Source organism: Macaca fascicularis, chromosome 13 (genome assembly GCF_037993035.2).
Source record: "Macaca fascicularis isolate 582-1 chromosome 13, T2T-MFA8v1.1".
Taxonomy (NCBI): domain Eukaryota; kingdom Metazoa; phylum Chordata; class Mammalia; order Primates; family Cercopithecidae; genus Macaca; species Macaca fascicularis.
In genome coordinates this window covers 98,409,909-98,433,921 of record NC_088387.1, presented here as the reverse complement: position 1 = coordinate 98,433,921, position 24,013 = coordinate 98,409,909, and the positions used below count along the sequence as shown (strand labels likewise).

The window sequence follows — 24,013 nt, the reverse complement described above, 5'->3', positions numbered from 1 at the left end:
CCTCCTACTCAGCCTCCTGAGTAGCTAGGACTACAGGCATGCACTACCAAGTATGGCTATTTTTTTTTCTTTTTGTATATATGGGTTCTCATTATGTTGCCCAGGCTGGTCTTGAACTCCTGGGCTCAAATGATCCTCCTACCCTTAGCCTCCCAGAGTGCTGGGATTATAGGCATGAGCCACCATGCCTGGCCTAATTGTTATATCTTCTAGTAAACTGAAACTTTTATCATTATAAGATTTCCTTTTTATATGCACAGTAATGCTTTCTGATTTATGGTCTATTTTGTCTAAAATTAATGTAGCAACACCAACTGTTAGTATTTATGTGATATAATTTTATACTATTTAATGGATTTAACTATTGTGGACATTTCATATAAACAGAATCATACAATGTGTGGCCTTTTGTGTCTGGCTTATTCCACATAGTATAACATCTTCAAGATTCATCCATGGTGTGGCATGTGCCAGAATTTTTCTTTTCTTTTCTTTGTGGAGGGATGGGGTCTCACTCTGTTGCCCAGGCTGGAGTACGGTAGTATCATCACAACACACTACTGCCTTGACCTTCTAGGCTCAAGCAATCCTCCCATCTCAGCCTCCAAGTAGATGGGACCAGAGATAAAGGTCACAACACCCAGCTAATTTTTTTTAGTATTTGTAGAGACACTACCTCGTTATGCTGCCCAGGCTGATCTCAAACTTCTAGGCTCAAGCAATTCTCCCACCTTGGCTTCCCAAACTGCTGGAATTACAAGTGTGAGCCACCACACCCATCCAGAAGTGCATTCCTTTTTAAGGCTGAATAGTATTTCATTGTATGGATATACCACATTTCATTTACCTATTCATTGGTTGATGGACATTTGGGTTATTTCTACTTTTTGGCTAGTGTGAGTAATGCTGCTATGAATATTTGTTTTTGTGCTATTTCTTTCCACTATTTTACTTCGAACCTTTTTGTATCCTCACATGTAGATGTCTTGATTATAAACAAAACATCATTATTATTTTGTTTTTTTGCCAATCTGACAATCTTTGTCTTTTAACAAGAACATTTACTCCCCTTATATTTCAGGTCATTATTGATATATTTGGGTTTAAATCTATAATTATATTTTGTGCTATTTTCCCCATTGGTTATATAATTTCCCTCACTTCTCTTCCTGATTGCTTTTGGATTGACTTTTAAAAATTATTCTATTTTCCCCCACTAACAGTTTTGGAATTACACATTATGTTTCTATTTTACCAATGATTACTCTAGAAATTCAAACCTGCATACTGGATACCCAAGAGTTCTACTTGCAGGTTATAATAAAGACCCAATCAGAGCATCCCTCAGAAAACAACTACAAAGCCTATGTATTATAATACAGGAACATACACCTGACGTTTCTGGTGAGTAAAGAGACAGATGGGTTCTGGTGGGAGTTCATCAGAGAATGGAAACATGGTGGGAGTTCTTAGTCACTTGGAGAAGAAAAAGTACGTTTCCTTCTCTCTAGCTTTTAGTCTGGGGACTAACTGCAGTGAGGGGGAGAGAGAATATGCAGTAGAGGTTCAGGGGGGTGCCTTATTAACTTTTCAGCATGAGAGTCTAGAAAAGAGAAGGTAGGAAGTTATTAATATTAAAGAATAAGGGTGATCACACAAGGGCAAGAGCTAGTAAGGACACTCCAAACTCAGTTTACCCAGATTTCTAGCTGGTCCTGAACAACAAAGCAGGGAGCAGACTCAAAGATCTAGCTAAAGACAAAAGGTCTCAAAGGAGATCAAAGCTCCCAGTCAAGAAACTGAATGCATTCCAAGTCTAACTCAGAAAATTGTCTCCTAAGAAAATGTGGCTCATAAAATAAAAATAACAGAATCCAGAGTCTCCAAAAACTAACAATAACAATATCCAGGACACAATCCAAAACTGCCCAACAAATTAAGAATCAATAAAAGAACACGTTCTCAGGAGAAAAGAAAACCAAGTGGGTCTAACAGTGAGATAAACCAGATGTTGAAGCTAACACAAGATAATTTTAAAGCAACTACTGTAACTAAGCTCAATGAAATAAAATAAAACATGCTTAAATGCATGAAAATCACATTGGAAAAACAGAAACAATGAAAAACAAATGTAAGTCCTAGAACTGAAAAATACAATTTCCAAAATAAAAAAAATGTGTTGGATGAACATCACAAAATGGACATGACAAAGCAAAAATAAGTGAAGATTGACTAAAGACAGACAAATAAAAATTATCCAAGGTGAAAACAGAAAAGACTGAAAAATGACAAATTTGTAGATACAAAATGACAAGCACCATCAGAAAGAAAGCCACACAGAGACATGTCATGGCTAAACTGTTGAAAGTAAAAGATATAGAGCAAGATATTGAAAGCAGCAAGAAAAAACCCAAGTATTACAAAATGTGGAAACAACAATCTAATTAATGGCTCTCCAATTATACGCTATGATGCAGGCAGATGGAATCCTGGCAGAGGCCAGCTAACTCACTAAGTGCAAGAGTTGGAGTTGAGATTCCAGGGAGAACAAGATGACTAGAGTCTACAGAAAGAGTACCACAGAGGAGACTGCTCCACAGAAAGAAAACTCAGGAAATGTGCAGAAAACTCCTCAGCTCTTCAATCAAATATAAATCAGTATATACATGTGATGAAACTACCCAAGGCTTGGGGGAAAAAAAACACTCAGAAAAACTAAAAGTAAGAGTACTCTACACTCACAGAGAACCAGGAATAGTGCCAGTTCCCACCCGCCGAACTGGTAAACCTCATGACTCACAGGTCATTGCCCGTGAATACACAAAAGGATACTGCATCAGTAGCAGGGAACAATTAGTCCTACACTGAGGGCTACTCAAGATCCATATCACAAATCTTGTTTTTGTTTTTGTTTTTTTGAGATAGAGTCTCACTCTGTCAACCAGGCTGGAGTGCAGTGGTGCCATCTCAGCTCACCGCAACCTCCACTTCCTGGGTTCAAGTGATTTTCCTGCTTCAGCCTACCAAGTAGCGGGGATTACAGGCACCTGCTACCATGTCCAGCTAATTTTTTGTACTTTTAGTAGAGACAGCGTTTCACCATGTTGGCCAGGCTGGTCTCAAACTCCTGACCTCAGGTGATACAATCGCCTCGGCCTTCCAAAGTGCTGGGATTACTGGTGTGAGCCACTGCGCCCAGCCGACAAATCTTAAAAGCAAGATTCCAAAGAATCAAACTGTTTTCAAGTAGATTAACTGTGTCTCAAAAGGAAAAAAACAAAACAAAACACAACAAAACCACTTCAAGAATATCTACTTACAGAAACATAGCTAGCACTCAACAAGGTAAAATTTATATCTGGCATCCAATAAAAATTGCAAAGCATGCAATGAAACAGGAAAACACAATCCATGAGAAAAATCAATAAAATAAAACTAACCCAGAACTACAATATTAGAATTGGCAGACAAAGACATTAAAGTAGGCATTATAACTATATTCCAGATATTGAAAAGTTCTATATATACAGATGAAAACAGAAACATGAGGCAAAAACATAATGAATGGGATTAATAGCAGATTAGGCATTTCAAAAGAAAAGATTAGTGAACTAAAAGTCACAGCAACAGAAACCAATCAAAATGAAACACAGAAAAGATAATTTAAAGCAAAATTAACAAAGTTTCAGCAAACTATGGGACAACATCAAGAAACTTAACATATGTGTAGTTAGAGGCCCAAAAGGAAAGAGGAGACAAGAGGTGGGGAGGACAGAAAAAATAATGAAGAAATAGCGGCCAAAAACTTTACAAGTTTGATGAAAAACACACCCAAGAAGTTCAATCCAAGAATGGGAAAAAGGGAGAAAACTCCACCAACATATATCATTAAATTGCACAAAACCAGTGAAGAAGGAAAAAAAAAATTAAATGTAACCAGAAAAAAGATACATACAAAGAAACACAAATAGAAATAAAAGCAGAATTCATTACCGAAGCAACACAAATGAAAAGAAGGAAGATCATCTTCAAAGTATGGAAAGAAAAAGAAAAAAGTGTCAACTTCAAATTCTATACCCAGAGAAAATACTCTTCAAAAACAAAGCCTAAGTTCTCAAAAAGTCAAACATAAAACTACCATACTGCCTAGCAGTTTCACTCCTTATCTCCACCCAAGAGCGATAAAAAATATATGTACTACACAAACACTTCCATTGAACATTCACAGTAATATTCATAATAGCCCAAACTGGAAACAACCTAAATGTCCATCCAGTGTGTTGTATAGTCATACAATAAGAATATTGTTCATCAATAAAAAAAGAACAAGGCCGGGCGCGGTGGCTCACGCCTGTAATCCCAGCACTTTGGGAGGCCGAGGCGGGCGGATCGTGAGGTCAGGAGATTGAGACCATCCTGGCTAACACGGTGAAACCCTGTCTCTACTAAAAATACAAAAAATTAGCCGGGCCTAGTGGCAGGTGCCTGTAGTCCCCGCTACTCGGGAGACTGAGGCAGGAGAATGGCGTGAACCCGGGAGGCGGAGCTTGCAGTGAGCCGAGATCACGCCACTACACTCCAGCCTGGGCAACACAGTGAGACTCCATCTCAAAAAGAAAAAAAAAAAGGAAAGAAAGAACAAAATACTGACCCATACTACATCATGGATGTTCCTCAAAACCATTATACTTAGCAAAAAAAGCCAGACACAAGAAACCATAGTATATGATTTTAATAACACAAAATGTCTAGAAAAGGCCAATCTATACAGAGATTAGATTAGTGGCTGGCTGTGGGCAGGAAAAGGAATTTACTGTAAACGGGCATGCTGGATTTTTTTTTTTTTTTCTGAGACAGGATCTCACTCTCTCACCCAGGCTAGAGTGCAGCGGTACAATCAAAGCACACTGCAGCCTTGACCTCCCAGGCTCAAGCAATCCTCCTATCTCAGCCTCCCCAGTAGTTGAGACCACAGGCGTGCACCACCACACCCAGCTAATTTTTGTAGTTTTTGTAGAGACCAGATTTCACAGTGTTGGCCAGGCTGGTCTCAAATTCCTGGGCTCAAGCGATCTGCCTGCCTCAGCCTCTCAAAGTGCTGGAATTACAAGCATGAGTCACCACACCCAAACTCATGCTGGATCTTATTAGGGGTAGAAAGATGTTCTAAAATTGATTTATATCAATAGTATTACCACTTCGTTGAGGTACTCTAAAAATTACTATAACTATACACTTGAAATGAGTAAATTTTATAACATAAATATACCTCAATAAAGCTGTTTTGGCCAGACGCAGGGGGTTATGCGGGCAGATCACTTAAGCCCAGGAGTTTGAGACTAGCCTGGGCAACCTGGTGAAACCTTATCACTACTAAAAATTCAAAAAGTGGCCGGGCACAGTGGTTCACGCCTGTAATCCCAGAACTTTGGGAGGCTGAGGCAGGTGGATCACAAGGTCAGGAGTTCGAGACTAGCCTGACCAATATGATGAAACCCTGTCTCTACTAAAAAATAAAAAAATTAGCCAGGCGTAGTGGTGCATGCCTGTAGTCCCAGCTACTTGGGAGGCTGAGGCAGGAGAATCACTTGAACCTGGGAGGCGGAGGTTGCCATGAGCAGAGATTGTGCCACTGCACTCCAGCCTGGGCAACAGAGCAAGACTCCATTTCAAAAAAAAAAAAGTTAGGTGGGTACAGTGGCACACATACCTGTGGCCCCAGCTATTTGGGAGGCTAAGGTGGGGGGATCAGTCGAGGCTACAGTGAGCCATGATTATGCCACTGCACTACAGCCTTGGTGAAGGGAATGAGATCCTGTCTCAAAAACAAAACAGTTTTTTCGTTTTTTTGTTTTTTGTTTTTTAATGTGTTTTCGGCCAGATGCGGTGGTTCACACCTGTAACCCCAGCACTTTGGGAGGCCGAGGCGGGTGGATCACGAGGTCAGGAGTTCGAGACCAACCTGGCCAATATGGTGAAACTGCATCTCTACTTTAAAAAATGCAAAAATTAGCCAGGCGTGGTGGCACGCACCTGTAGTACCAGCTACTCAGGAGGCTGAGGCAGGAGAATCGCTTGAAACCGGGAGGCACAGGTTGCAGTGAGCCGAGATCGCACTACTGCACTCTGACCTGGGCAACACAGTGAGACTTCATCCCAAAAAAAAAGTGTTTTCAGATATGGAAAAGCCAAAAGAACTTGTCACTTGCAGGCCCACACTGTAAGAAACATATGCATAAAGAAACTGATACCAAATGGAAATATGAACATCTACAAAAGAATACAGAGCACCAGAAATGGTAAGTATAATAAATATTTAAGATATTTTCATTTACCTTTCTTCAAAAGTTTTTTTTTTTTTTTGAGACGGAGTCTCGTTCATCACCCAGGCTGGAGTGCAGTGGCGCGATCTCAGCTCACTGCAAGCTCCACTTCCCAGGTTCACGCCATTCTCCTGCCTCAGACTTCTAAGTAGCTGGGACTACAAGCGTCCGCCACCACGCCCGGCTAAGTTTTTGTATTTTTTTTTTTAGTAGAGATGGGGTTTCACCGTGTTAGCCAGGATGGTCTCGATCTCCTGACCTCATGATCCGCCCGCCTCAGCCTCCCAAAGTGCTGGGATTACAAGTGTGAGCCACCGCACCCAGCCTACATTTCTTCAAAAGGTTTTAAAGTTTTAAAAATAAAATGTATGAGTCCGGGCACAATGGCTCACGCCTGTAATCCCAGTACTTTGGTAGGCCAAGGCAGGCAGATCACTTGAGCTCAGGAGCTCAAGACCCTGTCACTACTAAAAATACAAAAATTAGCCGGGCATGGCGGCGTACACCTGTAATTCCAGCTACACAGGAGGCTCAGGCAGGAGAATCGCTTAAACCCAGGAGGTGGAGATTGCAGTGAGCCGAGACTGCGCCAATGCACTCCAGCCTGGGTGCCACAGCAAGACTCTGTCTCAAAAAATAAAAATGTATGACAATAGCACAAACCTCAGGAGAAGAAAAATGCAAGTATACTATTTCAAGGTTCCCATATTGTATATGAAATGGTCTATCATCAATTAAAGGTAGATGGTTACAAGTTAAAGACATATACCATAAACTCTAAAGTTACTACGAAAATAATAAACAGTAATGGCTAATAAGCCAGCAATGGAAACAAACTGGAATCATAAAAAATACTCAACTAATACAAAAGAAGGTGGAACAATAGGAAAAGGGAAACAAGAATCAGATAGCCTAATAGAAAATCATCTAGATGATAAATTTAAACCTAACCATATCAACGATCACAATAAATGTGTAAGTGTCCATTTTGAAGGAAACGGTATTTTCATTGTGTTGATTGTAGTTACGGCTTCACAAGTACATATGTATGTTAAAGTCTTCCAAGTTTTACTCTTTATCAATGTCAGTATTGTGTACATATGTATCATATATATTTCATGTCAATTATACCTCAATAAAGCTCTTTTTAAAAATCAATAGCAAAATTGAGACCCTAAAAAAAAATTTTCAAAGTTTCAAAGTGTTTTTTAAAAAGGCAAAAAAGAAACAGAAAAAGAGCAGACACAAATAGAAAATGCAAATGCAATGATCCCCAATTCAAATATATTAATAATTACATTAAACACTGACTAAACAAATTAAAATTAAGAGACAGTGCAATTAAGAAAATAAGACCCAACTTTATACAGTCTATGAACAAGACAGGTTGAAAGCAAGTTAATGGCAAAAAATATACCACACAAACAGCATGAAGTCTAGAATAGGTGAATTATTATCTGATAAAAATAGATTTCAAAATTAAGTGCATTATGAGATAAACATGGACATTTCATAATACAGGAAAGCAACATCAACATAAAGACGCAATAAATGTGTATGAAACTAATATAGAATTTCAAAATATATGAGACAAAAACTGGCAGAATTAAAGGGACAAAGAAACAATTCATCATAGCTGGACATTTTAACATACTTGTCTCTGCAATCAATAGAATTAGACCAAAACATCTGTAAGAACACAGAAGAGGCCAGGCGCAGTGGCTCAGGCCTGTAATCCCAGCACTTTGGGAGGTCGAGTCAGGCAGATCACTTGAAGTCAGGAGTTCAAGACCAGCCTGGCCAACATGGTGAAACCTCATCTCTACAAAACTACAAAAATTAGCTGGGCATGGTGGTGCATGCCTGTAATCCCAGCTACTCAGGAGGCTGAGGCAGGAGAATCACTTGAACCTGGGAGATGGAGGTTGCAGTGAGCCAGACAGAGCCACTGCACTCGAGCCTGGGCAACAGAGTGAGACTCTATCTCAAAAAAACAAAAAAAACAAAAAACAAACAAGGAAAAAAACCCACAAAAGAGTCTGCATGACACTATTAACACCTTGTCTTATTTTATAATTATAGAAACTATGCCATAAATAGCAGAATACAAATTCACAGGACACACTGGGACATAAAAGAGAATGCAATAAATTTAAAAATGATTTTAATACAAAAAAAATTAGCCAGGCATGGTGGCATGCACCTGTAGTCCCAGCTACTCAGGAGGCTGAGGCAGGAGACTGGCATGAACCCGGGAGGCGGAGCTTACAGTGAGCTGAGATCATGCCACTGCACTCCGGCCTGGGCGACAGAGCGAGACTGTCTCAAAAAAAAAAAAAAAAAAGAAAAGACTTTTTAAGAGTTATGATCTCTAGATCACAGTAAAACTAAACTAGAATAACAATAAAATAATCAGGAAAAATAACCACAGCTATTTGTATATTAAATACACATCTAAATTAAATACACAATGATTGCGTCAAAGAAAAAATGACAAGAGAAACTGGAAATTATTTTGAACTGAATGACAGTGAATACATGTCAAAAACTGTGGGATATAGCTAAAGCATTGCTTAGAGGGAAATTTTACAGGTTTCAATGTCTATATTAGAAAAAAAGAAAAGTTTCAATCAATTCCTAAGCTTCCATCTTAATCTGAAAAAGGGAGTTAAATTAAAAATAAACAAAAGACTTGGAAGACCTGAAATACGTATTGCTATATAAAAGAAGCCAATGTGAAAAAACTACATACTGTTTGATTCCAACTATATGACATTGTGGAAAAGGCAAAATTATGGAGATAGTAAAAAGATCAGTGGTTGCTGGGGAGAGAGGGATGGCTCTGCAGGGCACAAGAGAAGGAGGAATGAATGAATAGATAGAGCACAAAGGATTTGGGGGAAGTGAAAATATTTTGCATGATACTGTAAGAGCCGATACATGTCATTACACATTTGTTGAAACCCTAAAACTGCCTGCTATGAGTGGAATGTTTCTATTCCCCTAAAATTCATACATTGAAACCTAATCACCAAAGTAATGTTGTTAAGAGGTATTAAGAGTTAAGAGCTAAGGTGTTAAGAGTGTTAAGAGGTGGAACCTTTGGAAGGTAATTAGGTCATAAGGGCAAAACTCTCATAAAGAGGATTCCTGCCTTCATAAAAGAGACCTGAAAAAGCTAGCTGGTCTTTTCTACCATTTAAGGACACAAGAGAAGTCATCAGAACCAGAAAGCAGGTCCTCACCAGACACTAAATCTGCTGGCACCCTGATCTTGGACATCCCAGCCTCCAGAAATATGACAAATAATGTTCTGCTATTTCTAAGCTACCTAGTTTATAGAGAATTTTTGTTTTCCGAGACAGGGTCTCACTCTGTCACCTAGGCTGTAGTGCAGTGGCACAATCATGGCTCACTGCAGCCTTGACCTCCCCAGGCTCAAGTAATCCTCTCACCTCAGCCTCCCAAGTAGCTGGGACCAGAAGCACACCACACCCTACTAATTTTTGTACTTTTAGTAGAGATAGGGTTTCACCATGTTGCTCAGGCTGGTCTCAAACTGCTGAGCTCAAGAGATCCACTGTCCTTGGCCTCCCAAAGTGTTGGAACTACAGGTGTGAGCCACTGTGCCCAGTAATGAATAGTCTATTTTTAAGACCGTTTGTTAGAGCAGTTTAGGTTAACAGCCGAATTGAGAAGGAAATACAGAGAAATACAGAGACTTTTCATATGCCCCCCGCCTGCCCCTTGATATGTATACACATGCCTCAACAAAGTGGTGCACTTATTTCAACTGATGAACCTACAATGACACATCACAATCTACAAAGTCCACAGTTTACATTAAGGTTCATGCTTGATGATAAGGTTCTGTGAGTCTGGACAAAGATATAATGACATGGATTCACTCTTACAATATAACACAGACTATTTTCACTGCCTTAAAAATCTTTTATACTCTGCCTATAAGTCTTCCTCAGTCTACTAATTTTTAAAAAAATAAGGAAAAAGGTAGTATAAAATTGGAAACAAAAATAATAGTGGAAAATCTATGAAAACAGAAGCTGTCTCTTTGGGAGGGAAAGGACCAATAAAATTGATAATCCTCTAGCCAGAATAATCAAGGAAAAGAAAAAAAGGAGGGCAGGGTGCGGTGGCTCAAGTCTGTAATCCCAGCACTTTGGGAGGCCGAGGCGGGCGGATCATGAGGTCAGGAGCTCGAGACCATCCTGGCTAACATGGTGAAACCCCGTCTCTACTAAAAATACAAAAAAATTAGCTGGGCGTGGTGGCGGGCGCCTATAGTCCCAGCTACTCAGGAGGCTGAGGCAGGAGAATGGTGTGAACCTGGGAGGCGGAGCTTGCAGTGAGCCGAGATTGTGCCACTGCACTCCAGCCTGGGTGACAGAGCAAGACTCTGTCTCAAAAAAAAAAAAAAAAAAAGGAGAAAACACACAAGTTATCACCATCAGGAATGAAAAGAATATTACCACAGACTATTTAGGCATTAAGGAAATAACAGAATAGTAGGAAAAAATGTATATAAATTTCATGACTTAGGTGAAATGAACAAATTCCTTTAAAGATAAACTACCAAACTACCAAAACTGACCTAAGTGAAAATAGAAAACTTGAACAGCCCTGGATCAACTGAAGAAATTTAACTTGTAATCAAAAACCTTTCCATAAAGAAAACTCCATGCCCAGGTATTTTCACTGGTGAATTCTCTCAAATACTTAAGAAATGAATAACATCAAACTTACACAAACACTTTCAGAAAATATACAAAGAGAGAATGCCATCTCATCTAATTTTTTTAAGAGACAGGGTCTCATTATGTTGCCCAGGCTACTCTTGCACTCCTGGACTCAAGAGATCCTGCTGCCTCAGCCTCTCAAAGTGGTGGAATTACAGGCATGCACCATCACACCCAGTGTATATCTCGTCTAATACACATCAAAATTACCTGATTCCAAAACCAGATGCAGATATTTTAAGAGTAATTACAGATCAAAATCTCATTAATGTGGATAATAAAATACTTTTTATAATAGCAAGTTGAATCCAATAATTTTTTAGAAAGACAATATATTATGAGCAAGTGGGGTTTATTCTAAGAATACAAAGTTAGTTGTGATTCAGGCCAGGCGCAGTGGCTCACACTTGTAATCCCAGCACTTTGGGAGGCCAAGGCAGGTGGCTCACCTGAGGTCAGAAGTTCAACACAAGCCTAATCAACATGGTGAAACTCTGTCTCTACTAAAAACACAAAAATTAGCTGGGCATGGTGGCAGGCGCCTGTAATCCCAGGTACTCAGGAGGCTGAGACAAGAGAATCGCTTGAACCCAGGGGGTGGAGGTTGCAGTGAGCCGAGATCACGCCATTGCACTCCAGCATGGGTGACAGAGTGAGACTCCATCTCCAAAAAACCAAAAAACAAAAAATTCTAAAATTCAATCAAAATAATGTTCTACCTTAATAGAACACAGGAGAAATGCCATATGATCAATTCAAAAGAGACAGAAAAAAAGTATATGTATGTTACAAAGTTCAGTACTCTATCCCAGTAAAATAAACTCTCACAGCAAACTAGGAATGTAGTGGAAATCCCTCAATGTAATAAAGGGCATTGATGAAAAACTTAGTTAAAATCACATTCAACGGTAAGTCTCAATGTTTTATAGCCAATGAAGAAACCAGGCAGTTATATCCATTATCACCATTATTATTTAACTCTGAATTCTAGCCAAAGTAAGAAAGAGAAATAAAAGACATAGATTGGAAAGGAAGAAGTAAAAGTATCTTTATGTGCAGATAAGGTATATGTATAAAACCGTAAGGAAACCACAAAATAGCTAACAGAACTAACAAATGAATTTAGCAAGGTTGTGGAAACAAAGTCTATAAACTCAATTGTATTCTTATAAATCAGCAGTAATCAATTAGAAAATAAATTTTCTTTTAAAACTCCATTCACATTAAATGAACAATAAAGTATTTAGGGATGCATTAGATAAAAGATGCCTAAGATCCTTAGGCGAAAAACCATAAGACACAGGAAAAGGAAATTAAAGAATACCTAAATAAATGAACAGAATTACCATGTTCATAGACTGAAAGACGAATAAGGATGCAATTCTTTCCAAATAGATCGAAGGACTAAATGCAATCCCAAATAAATCCCAACAGTCTTTTCTAAAGAAACTGACAAGAGGCTTTAGAAATGTATATGGAAAGATAATAGATGACTACAACAATTTTGAAAAAGAACAAGGTTGGAAGACTTACATTAAAACGAACTAATGTAATGCAACATTAATCAAGACAGTGGTATAAGGATACACCTGTGGATCAATGGCATCAACTAACAAATCTAGGAATAGACACACATTTATATGGTCAATTTTTGACAAAGACGTGCCAAGAAGTTTAACAAAGTAAACTCTTCAATATATGGTTCTGGAACAAATGAGTATCTGTATAAAAAAACAGACTGGGCGTGGTGGCTCACGCCTGTAATATCAGCACTTTGGGAGGCTGAGGCAGGAGAATCACCTGAGGTCAGGAGTTGAAGACCAGCCTGGCTAACATGGTGAAAGATCATCTCTACTAAAAACACAAAAATTCGTCAGGCGTGGTGGCGCACACCTGTAATCCCAGCTACTCAGGAGGCTGAGGCACAATAATTGCTTGAACCTGGGAGGTGGAGGCTGCAGTGAGCTGAGATCGCACGACTGCACTCCAGCTTGGGCAACAGAGTGACACTCCATCTCAAAGAAAAAAAAAAAAGGCCGGGCACAGTGGGTCATGCATGTAATCACAGCACTTTGGGAGGCCGAGGCGGGCAGATCATGAGGTCAGGAGATCGAGACCATTCTGGCTAACACAGTGAAAACGTGTCTCTACTAAAAAATACAAAAAAATTAGCCGGGCATGGTGGCGGGCACCTGTAGTCCCAGCTACTCCAGAGGCTAAGGCAGAAGAATGTCGTGAACCCAGGAGGCGGAGCAAGCAGTGAGAGCATTTCCTTTGAGCCGAGATCGCGCCACTACACTCAAGCCTGGGCGACAGAGCGAGACTCTGTCTCAAAAAAAAAAAAAAAAAAAAAAAAAAAAAGAATATCTGTATAAAAAAATAAACTTCAGTCCACACCTTAAACTATCTACAAAAATTAACTCAAACATTCACCTATCATTGATACACAAACTTAAAATGAATCATTAACTTAAATATTAAGAGCTAACACTGGCTGGGCATGGTGGCTCACGCCTGTAAGCCCAGCACTTTGGGAGGCCGAGGTGGGTGGATCACCTGAGGTCAGGAGTTCTAGACCAGTCTGATCAACATGGCAAAACCCTGTCTCTACTAAAAATACAAAATTAGCCGGGCATGGTGGCGCATGCCTGTAATCCCAGCTACTCGGGAGGCTGAGCCAGGAGAATCGCTTCAACCTGGGGCATGGAGGTTGCAGTGAGCCGAGATTGCACCACTGCACTCCAACAGGGCAAAAGAGCAAGACTCTGTCTCAAAAAAAAAAAAAAAAATACAAGGACAACAAGACACACAATCTAATTTCTGGTCTCAAAAAGTGGGGCAAAAGATTTTAACAGACATTTCACAAATGAAAATATATAAACGGGCAATAAACACAAAGATGCTCAATATCACTGGATGAATATTAAAGCTTAATATTATTTGTATTACTATTAATGCAAATTAAATCCATTACTGTACACCCACTAGGATGGCTAAAGTTAAAGACAGTTAACAACATCAACTGTTGGCAAGGATGAGGAACAACTCAAATTATCATACATTTTAGGAAAATAAAAATGGTAAAACCACTTTGGAAAACAATACAGTGTTACCTTACAAACTTAAACACCCATTTACCATAGGCTCCAGAAATTCCTCTCTTAGGGATTTACTCAACAGAAAAGAAAACATGTCCACACAAAAACTTGTAAAGATGCTTTGAGAGGCCAAGATGGAGGGCTCGCTTGAGACTAGGTGTCAGAAATCAACCAGGGCAACATAGCGAGACTCCATCTCTACAAAAAATACAAAAATTAGCCAGGTGGGGTAATGCATGCCTGTAGTTCTAGCTACTCAGGAGGCTGAGGCAGTAGGATCACTTGGGCCTAGAAGTTTGAGGTTACAGTGAGGTATGATCACACCATTGCACTCCAGCCCAGGTAAAAGAACGAGACCCAATCTCTTAAAAACGCTTGGGGCACAGCGGCTCATGCCTGTAATCCCAGCACTTCGGGAGCCTGAGGCGGGTGGATCACAACGTCAGGAGTTCGCGACCAGCCTGGCCAATATGGTGAAACCCCGTCTCTACTAAAAATACAAAAAATTCACCAGGCATGGTGGCGTGTGCCTGTAATCCCAGCTACTTGGGAGGCTGAGACAGGAGAACTGCTTGAACTCGGGAGGCGTAGCTTGCAGTGAGCCGAGATTGCGCCACTGCACTCTAGCCTGGGTGACAGAGTGAGACTCCGCCTCAAAAAAAAAAAACAAAAGAAACAAAAAAACTTCAGACCAGAATTATTTCAATTTGGGATCTTTTTCAGATTTTGGGATATTTGCATTATATTTACCAGTGGAGCTTCCCAAATCCCAAAATCCAAAACTGAAAAAGCTTCAATGAGCATTTCCTTTGAGTGTCATGTGAGCATTCAAAAAGTTTCAAATGTTGGAACATTTCAGATTTCAGATTTTTGGATTTAGGATGCCCAACCTGTAGTAGCATTATCATAATAGCTAAAAATAAAAGCAAAACAAATCTCCCATCAGATGGTACATTGAAAAATAGAGGTATACACACACACATATACATTAAGGAATACTACTGAGGAGTGAAGAAGAATAAAATATTAGCATACATGACATGGAGGCCAGGCACAGTAGCTCACACCTATAACCCCAGCACTTTGAGAGGCTGAGGTGGGCGGATCATTTGAGGTCAGGAGTTCAAGACCAGCCTGGTCAACATGGTGAAACCCATCTCTACTAAAAATACAAAAATTAGCCGGGCGTGGTGGTGGGTGCCTATAGTCCCAGCTACTCAGTAGGCTGAGGCAGGAGAATCACTTGAGCCCAGGAGGCAGAGGTTGCAGTGATCAAGCCACCGCACTCCAGCCTGGGTGACACAGTGAGACTCCATCTCAAAAAAAAAAAAAAAAAAAAAAAGCATACATGACACGGAGAAATGTATTTTTTTTCTTTTGAGACGGAGTCTCGCTCTGTCACCCAGGCTGGAGTGCAGTGGTGCAATCTCGGCTCACTGCAAGCTACGCCTCCCAGGTTCATACCATTCTCCTGCCTCAACCTCCCGAGTAGCTGGGGCTACAGGCGCCTGCCACCATGCCCGGCTAATTTTTTGTATTTTTAGTAGAGATGGAGTTTCACTGTGTTAGCCAGGATGGTCTTGATCTCCTGACCTCGTGATCCACCCACCTAGGCCTCCCAAAGTGCTGGGATTACAAGTGTGAGCCACCACGCCCACGTATGGAGAAATTTCAAAGCATTATGCTACTGCCATGCACAGTGGCTCAGGCATATAATCCCAGCACTTTGGGAGGCGGAGGCAGGCAGATCACTTCAGGCCAGGAGTTAAAGACCAGCCTGGCCAATATGGCGAAACCCCACCTCTACTAAAAACACAAAAATTAGTCAGACGTGGCAGCACATGCTGTAATCCCAGCTGCTTGGGAGGCTGAGGAACCAGAATCACTTGAACCCAGGAGGTGGAGGTTGCAGTGAGCCCCGACTGTGCCACTGCACTCCAGCCTGGGTGACAGGGTGAGACTGTGTCTCCAAAAACACCCAAAAAATTATGCTAAATTAGGATCAGACAACTTTTTCTGTAAAAGGTCAGATAGGCTGGACACAGTGGCTCATGCCTGTAATCTCAGCACTTCAGGAGGCTGATTGAGGAGGATGGTTTGAGGACAGGAGTTCAAAACCAGCCTAGGCAAGAGAGTAAGACCTCGTCTCTAAAATAAATTAAAAAAAAAAAAATTAAAAGCCCACATAGTAAATGTTTTAAACTGTGCAAGGCATTCGGTCTCTCTCTCACAGCTGCTCAACTCTACTCTTGTAGCACAAAAGAAGCCACATACAATGCTTAAGGAATGAACATGGTTGTATTCCAATATAACTTCATTTACCAAAACACACCGAGGCCTGAATTTGGCTCACAGGCTGTGGTGTGCTGACCCCTGTACTAAGAGAAAGAAGTAGTCCTCACAGACACAGATTATGTTTTAAATTTCTTTGTAAGCCTCACAGCACTTAGCTAAGGGCTAAGGCTAACTGCCAAGTCAATGGGTAAAAAAGAACTCAAGATAATCAGATAAGGAAAAATTACCTGTGGATCTGATCTTGTCTGCTAGAGCGAACTGGAGCTAATCCATCTATTTCATCAAAAAATATTATAGAAGGTCTCATCAAATATGCCTAGTAAAAAGAAAACAAATGATATTTATTATATTTGTTTTCATTTTTAAAATTTATTATATTTTCTTAATAGGTAATAAAAGCAAATGGTACAACGTGCAGCAAGTATGAAGGAATATATAGCAAAGAGGAAATCTTACCACCCAGTCTCCAACAACCATGTCTCCCCCAGTAAGCAACCACTGTTTTCAGTTTGTTTATTCTTCCATACATACTTATACACAAACCAAAGTGTATTTTTTAAACACACATGATAGCACACTATACACATTCTTTTTATTTATTTATTTTAGGTTTTATTTTTGTTTTTTGGGTTTTTTTTTTTTTTTTGAGACAGTCTTTCTCTGTCGCCCAGGCTAGAGTACAGTGGTGTAATCTTGGCTCACTGTGACCTCCGCCTCCCAGGTTCAAGTGATTCTCCTGCCTCAGCCTCCCGAGTAGCTGGGATTACAGGCATGCCCCAGCATACCTGGCTAATTTTTGTATTTTTAGTAGAGATGGGGTTTCATCATGTTGGCCAGGCTGGTCTCAAACACCTGACCTCAGGTAATCCACCCACTTCAGCCTCCCAAAGTGCTGAGATTACAGGCGTGAACCACCGCACTCAGCCTACATATTCTTTTTATATAACAATGTATGTTAAGTAATTTCCATATAAGTACATAAAGACCTGTCTCATTTTTTTTTTTTTCTTTCCTCCAGACAGGGTCTTACTCTGTCACCCAGGCTTGAGTTCAGTGGAATGATCACAGCTCACTACAACCTCAAATGCAAGCAATCCTCTTGCTTCAGCCTCCAGAGTACCTGGGACTACAGGCAGGGACCAACATGCCCAGCTAATTTTTAAATATTTGGAGAGATGGGTTTTCGCTATGTTGCCCAGGATGGTCTCAAACTCTTGGGCTCAAGTGACCCACCTCGGCCTGCCAATGTGCTGGGATTATAGGCCTGAGATACTGCGCCCAGCCTGCCTCATTCTTTTTCAACAGCTACATGATGTCCCACTGTATGGATATGCCATAGTTAAACCTGTCCCCTTCTTATGGATACTTAGGCTATTTTCAATATTTTCCTATTAGCAACAATATTGTAATAAACAATAGTAAAGAAATAACTGTATTTACCATTTCATATGAGTATAAACATATTAATATAATAAATCCTAAAAGTAGAACTACTGGCTCAGAAGGCATGTGTCATTTCTAATCTGGTTAGATATTTGCAAACTGCCATCCACTGAAGTACCATTTTACCCTCTAACCAGCAATACTTAAGGGTGCTCACCAGCAATGTATTATCAAACTTACTGACCTTTGCTAATTTTTTAGGATAAAGAATGCTATCTCATTTTATTTTCAGTTCTTATTTACAAGATTTGTTATATATCCATAAAAGTCATTTATATTGCTTTTCCTATGTTGCCCATCACTTCACAAGACCACTAGTCTTTTGCTTAGTGAGTTCTAGAAGCTATTTATTTATTTATTTATTTATTTTTAATTTTTGAGACAGGGTCTCACTCTCTTACCCAGGCTGGAGTGCAGTGATGTAATCATATCTTACCTCAGCCTCCACCCGCTAGCTCAATCAATTCTCCCGCCTCAGCCTCCTAAGTAGCTAGGACTACAGGTCCATGCCAACACACCTGGCTAATTTCTGTATTTTTATAGAGACAGGGTTTCACCATGTTGCCCAGGCTTATTTATTTATTTTAAAGGTGAATGCTCTGTCTGTAAAAGGAAATGCAAATATTTTTCTGAAAAGAGTATCATTAATCTTTTGAATTAGTATTGCTATGGTTTGAGTTTGTCCCCTCCAAAACTCATGTTGAAATTTAATTGCCGGCCGGGCCTGGTGGCTCATGCCTGTAATCCCAGCACTTTGGGAGGTCGAGGCAGGCAGATCACTTGAGGTCAGCAGTTCGAGACCAGCCTGGCCAATATGGTGAAACCCCGTCTCTACTAAAAACACAAAAATGAGCCAAGCCTGGAGGTAGGCACCTGTAATCCCAGCTACTCGGGAGGCTGAGGCATGAGAATTGCTTGAACCCAGGAGGCAGAAGTTCCAGTCAGCCGAGATTGTGCCACTGCACTCCAGCCTGGGTGACAGAGCGAGACTCAGTCTCAAAAAAAAAAAAAAGAAACAAAGAAAGAAAGAAAGAAATTTAATTGCCATTGTGATGGGTACTAGGAGGTAGGACCTTTAAAAATTATGTAGATCTTGAGACCTCCACCCTCATGAACGGACTAATGTGGCTGACATCAAAGGAGTAGATTCATTATTGTGAGAGTGGGTTCGCCCCCATCTTGTGCATTCTCTCTCTCTCTTTGCCCTTCCGCTATGTGATGCTGTCTTCTGTCATGTTATGACACAGCAAGGCACTGACCAGATGCCTTGATATTGGACTTCCTTGTCTCCAGAACTATGAGTCAATAAATTACTGTTCATTCTAAATTACACAGTCTGTGATCTTCTAACAGCACAAAACAAAAGTAGGTATTTTGTTGCCAAGCAGAATCTTTTTTTTTTTTTTTTTTTTTTTTGAGGCGGAGTCTCGATCTGTCGCCCAGGCTGGAGTGCAGTGGCGCGATCTCCGCTCACTGCAAGCTCCGCCTCCCGGGTTCCCGCCATTCTCCTGCCTCAGCCTCCCGAGTAGCTGGGACTACAGGCGCCGCCACCACGCCTGGCTAATTTTTTTTTTTTTTGTATTTTTTAGTGGAGACGGGGTTTCATTGTGTTAGCCAGGATGGTCTCGATCTCCTGACCTCGTGATCCGCCCGTCTCGGCCTCCCAAAGTGCTGGGATTACAGGCTTGAGCCACCACGCCCGGCCCCCAAGCAGAATCTTAAAATTTTTTTTATGTGCTAGATCTTTCCTTACATAGTTAGACCTCCCTACTCTGAGATTATAAACAAAATTCTCCCATGTTTTCATCTGGTACATTTACAGTGTCATTTTTCTCACTTAAGTATTAGATCTAGAAAGAATTTGATTTAAGGTGAATGAATATTAGATAACAAATGAGAAGTTTTTATCATATAATTTACTCAAATTTATGTGGCTTATGTTTCAAAATTAAAGCAAACTTTCAGTTCACAGGAAGGTCAGTTTGCTAAGGAAGAGATACGAATTTTCCATTTCTCCTGACTAATTGCACTAAACTTTAATGTTTCCTAATAATTTGAAATGAAAGACAATTCAGGCTGGGCATGGTAGCTCATGCCTGTAATCCCAGCACTTTGGGAAACCAAGGCAGGTGGATCACCTGAGGTCAGGAGTTCCAGACTAGCCTGGCCAACATGGTGAAACCCCGTCTGTACTAAAAATACAAAAATTAGCTAGGCATGGTGGCGCATGCTATGTAATCCCAGCTACGTGGGAGGCTGAGGCAGGAGAATCACTTGAACCCAGGAGGCAGAGGTTGCAGTGAGCCAAGATCGCGCCATTGCACTCCAGCCCGGGCAACAAGAGTGAAACTCTGTCTCAAAAAAAAAAAGATAATTCAATCACAAGATGGGGGTTTTGGGGGAAAAAAGTTTAAGGAACTGGAATTATGGCCCATTGCAATGGCTCACACCTGTAATCCCAGTGCTTTAGGAGTGTTGATCATTATTTTTATATACATGAAAACATGAAACAAACAGCTGGCTTTGTTTTTTGTTTGTTTGTTTGTTTGTTTTTTATAGCTACACCCTCACAGAATTGCAAAAAGGAGGTAGGGCATATTACTTCAAATATTTTGTGTCCTCTCAGTGAAATCTCATAATAGTCTAGTAAGACAGGTATTCTTTCTACCATTGCACAAAAAAGGCCACTAAAGATTAAATGTTTTGATTTACTTAATGTTATAATTCAATGGTAAAGATAAATATAAACATTTCTGTGACACAGAAGGCCACTCTCTTAGCCAATACACGGTAGTGCCTTCATTTCACTTCGTGCATAGACCATATCCTTAACTTAGGAATGCAGAATCTTTCATTAAAAAAAAAAATCAGGAATACCAGCAATTTTCTTAAAAAACAAAGCAAACATTTCGACTATTCCTACCCACCAAGAAAACTACGAAACAGAAATAAAATAAATTTAGACAAAAGGAGTAGTATGATTTATGCTATGGTTTTAAATAAAACCAAGAGGTATCCCTAGTCCCAGTATGAAATGACTAAAAAGTATAACTTTAAAATTTTTAAATTAATTCACTGAGTAATATGCCAGCATTGCCAAGCCAATTTTTCCTTCATCTATAAATGTTTATTTTTTATTGTTTAATTATTAATGAATTCTCTTGAAGCATTCAGACTGCATGTTTGACTTGCCATTAGACACTGGACACTTTCAAGGTAAAAATCTTACTCCTTTTTCTAAATCCATTACCTAGCAGTTTTTGATACTATTAATAATTTTAAAATAGTATTGGGCCAGACACAGAGGCTCATGCCTATAATCCCAACACTTTGGGAGGCCAAGGCAGGAGGATGGCTTAAGGCCAGGAGTTCAAGACCAGCCTAGGCAATAACTTGAGACCCTGTCTTTCCAAAAAGTTAAAAATTAGGCAAGTGTGGCAGTGCACACCTGTAGTTCTACCTAGAGAGGCCAAAGCCAGAAGATCACTTGAGCCCAGGAGTTTGAGGTTGCAGTGACCTATAATCACATCCCTGCACTCTAGCCTGGGTGGCAAAGCGCAACCCTTTCAAAAAAAAAAAGTGAAGTACTTTAGCAATTACAAAGGACTTTCACACACACCATCTTAGTAATGGGTGCTCAATGCTTGAAGTTATTTTTTATTTCATATGTATTTCCTCAGACATAATCAAATATATGCTGCATTGCCAAATATGAATGGCATCCTTCACTAAATCAATCAAAAGTGAATTTATATAGGGACTGATTTTTAATCTTTTTTTTTTTTTTGAGAGACAGAGTCTCACTCTATCGCCCAGACTGTAGTACAGTGGTGTCATAATTGCTCACTGCGGCCTTGAACTCCTGGTCTCATGCAATCCATTTGCCGTGGCCTCTTAAAACATTGGGATTACAGGTGTGAGTCACTGTGCCCAGCTGGAATAATTCTTAAAACGTATAGGAAATAACATCTTTAAAGTTTTTGTTACAAATAAATAGTAGACATAGTCTACATGATATTTATTGACCTTACTCTGCCTTTTAAAAGCATTCACTCATGTCTGAATTCTTGTAGTACCGTATTTACAACTCATGAAAATAACACACTGCTTTGTGAGATTTCCTGCACAGACACTTAGGTTTTTATGCCTGTTGTAGTTCCTCAATTGGATTATAATCTAGCAATATATATGTTACATCCTGTGTTCTCTAAAGCACCTAACTTGGTATTATATACCCGGTAGGGACCTCAATAAATGTTTTATGAGCCATCATAAATATTCAAAAGTATCAGTGAAACTGCCATCAAATACTTCTAAGGCATACAATCACAGATTACTGATCCTAAATATAACATATTGGATGGAAAATATGCTTCCTCGTAAACAGTCTGTATATGCAGATTAAATGTATTAAACATTCTGAAGAAAATATTCTCAGCAGGCAGACTGCTTAAGCCCAGGAGTTCGAGACCAGCCTGGCCAACGTGGTGAAACCCCACCTCTATAAAAAATACAAAAATTAGCCAGGCATGGTGACACACACTTGTAATTCAGGCTACTGGGGTAGGGACTGATGCAGGAGAATTGCCAGAGCCCTGGATGTCGAGACTATAGTGAGACGAGATCACACTATTGTACTGACTCCAGCCTGGGTAAAAGAGAGAGGCCCTGTCTCTAAAAAGAAAAAAAGAAAGAAAAGAACAGAACAGAATAGGAAAGACTCTTGAATTAGATAATTTCTCTTACCTGATCAAAAAGAAGCCTAAGTTGCCTTTCAGATTCACCAACCCACTTGCTCAAACAATCTGCTCCTTTTCGCATAAAAAAAGCCACTTTTTTGTCTCCTTGGCTGCATTCATTAGCTAATGCTCTGGCAACCAAGGTTTTACCTGTGCCAGGAGGGCCATAAAACAAACAGCCCCTAGAAGAATAAAAAAAAATAAAAAAATCAAGAAGTGTAAATTATATTATCAATGCTGATAACCAATTTTAAAAAATGTCCCTCCCTCCCATAAAATTTTGTATTGAAGTATAATTATTAGACATTGATATAGTTTTTTCCAGTATATAGACAAAAGTTTTACTTTGCTAAGTCCTTAAATCACCAAGCTTTGGCAGACAAGAAATAAAGTACAGAGTAATTTGGCAAGATATACAGAAATTTTAAATGTGTTTCCCTATGACCCAGAAATTTCACATCTTTAGAATAAATAATGTAGAAATACTCAAAAGGAATGTATATAGATTTAAATGACTCTTTAATAAGATTTTCCATATCCTTAAAAACAAGAAAAATAAACTACAACCAAATCTGAAAAACTGCCTCCTTAAAGAAAACAGACATTTATCAGTTTAAATCTAACAGCCTAGATGTGTATCTTCAGAATATTCTTTTTTTTTTTTTTTTTTTTTTTTTGAGATGGAGTCTCACTCTGTTACCCAGGCAAGATCTCAGCTCACTACAACCTCTGCTTCCTGGGTTCAAATGGTTCTGATGCCTCAGCCTCCCGAGTAGCTGGGATTCCAGGTGCACGACACCACCCCCAGCTAATTTTTGTATTTTCAGTAGAGACGAGGTTTCACCATGTTGGCCAGGCTGGTCTCGAATTCCTGATCTCAGGTGATCCACCCGCCTCGGCATCCCAAAGTACTGGGATTACAGGATTGAACCACTGTGCCCAGCCAGAATATTCTATTCTGCACAATCTTCTTTAACATAATTTGTCAGTCTTTTCTAATAGTTCACCAGCTATCCACCTCATGATCAGACACAATCTGTTCCTAAAAATAAATTATCAAGCTCACCCTATTTCAAAAATACTCCATCATCAAGTCAAAGAAACACATCAATAAAACTGTGCTTCCAAGAGTAAATAACATACAGCATCAAACTCGATGCATTGGGAGCCAAATTCAGAAAAATCCATCTGGGCAATCTGGTTGTGTATTTAGGGCTCACAGAAAGAATCTTATCGAGTACCTGACTCAAATTCTAAGATATAAACTTCAAGAACATACTTAGTTCCATGGCCTCTGGACCCTAAACAATAACATTTCATTTCTAACTGTCATTGCTAGGACACATCAAATAAATATA

At 39.8% G+C, this 24,013-nt stretch overlaps 1 protein-coding gene across 28 annotated transcripts in view; it reads right to left on the bottom strand.

Annotated features, from left to right (window-relative positions):
* ATAD2B (ATPase family AAA domain containing 2B) overlaps positions 1-24,013 on the bottom strand; it is a 213,570-nt gene that overhangs the window by 130,565 nt on the left and 58,992 nt on the right. For all 28 annotated transcript variants that reach the window (XR_012422622.1, XR_012422623.1, XR_012422617.1 and 25 more), the window contains 2 exons: positions 22,663-22,837; positions 16,701-16,789 (listed from right to left, as the gene is read on the bottom strand). Coding sequence is in view for 15 of the 28 variants with exons in the window: in XM_065527661.2 (XP_065383733.1) it covers positions 16,701-16,789; positions 22,663-22,837 (264 nt within the window). In the remaining 13 variants the exon portion in view is untranslated. The remainder of the gene's footprint in view (positions 1-16,700; positions 16,790-22,662; positions 22,838-24,013) is intronic.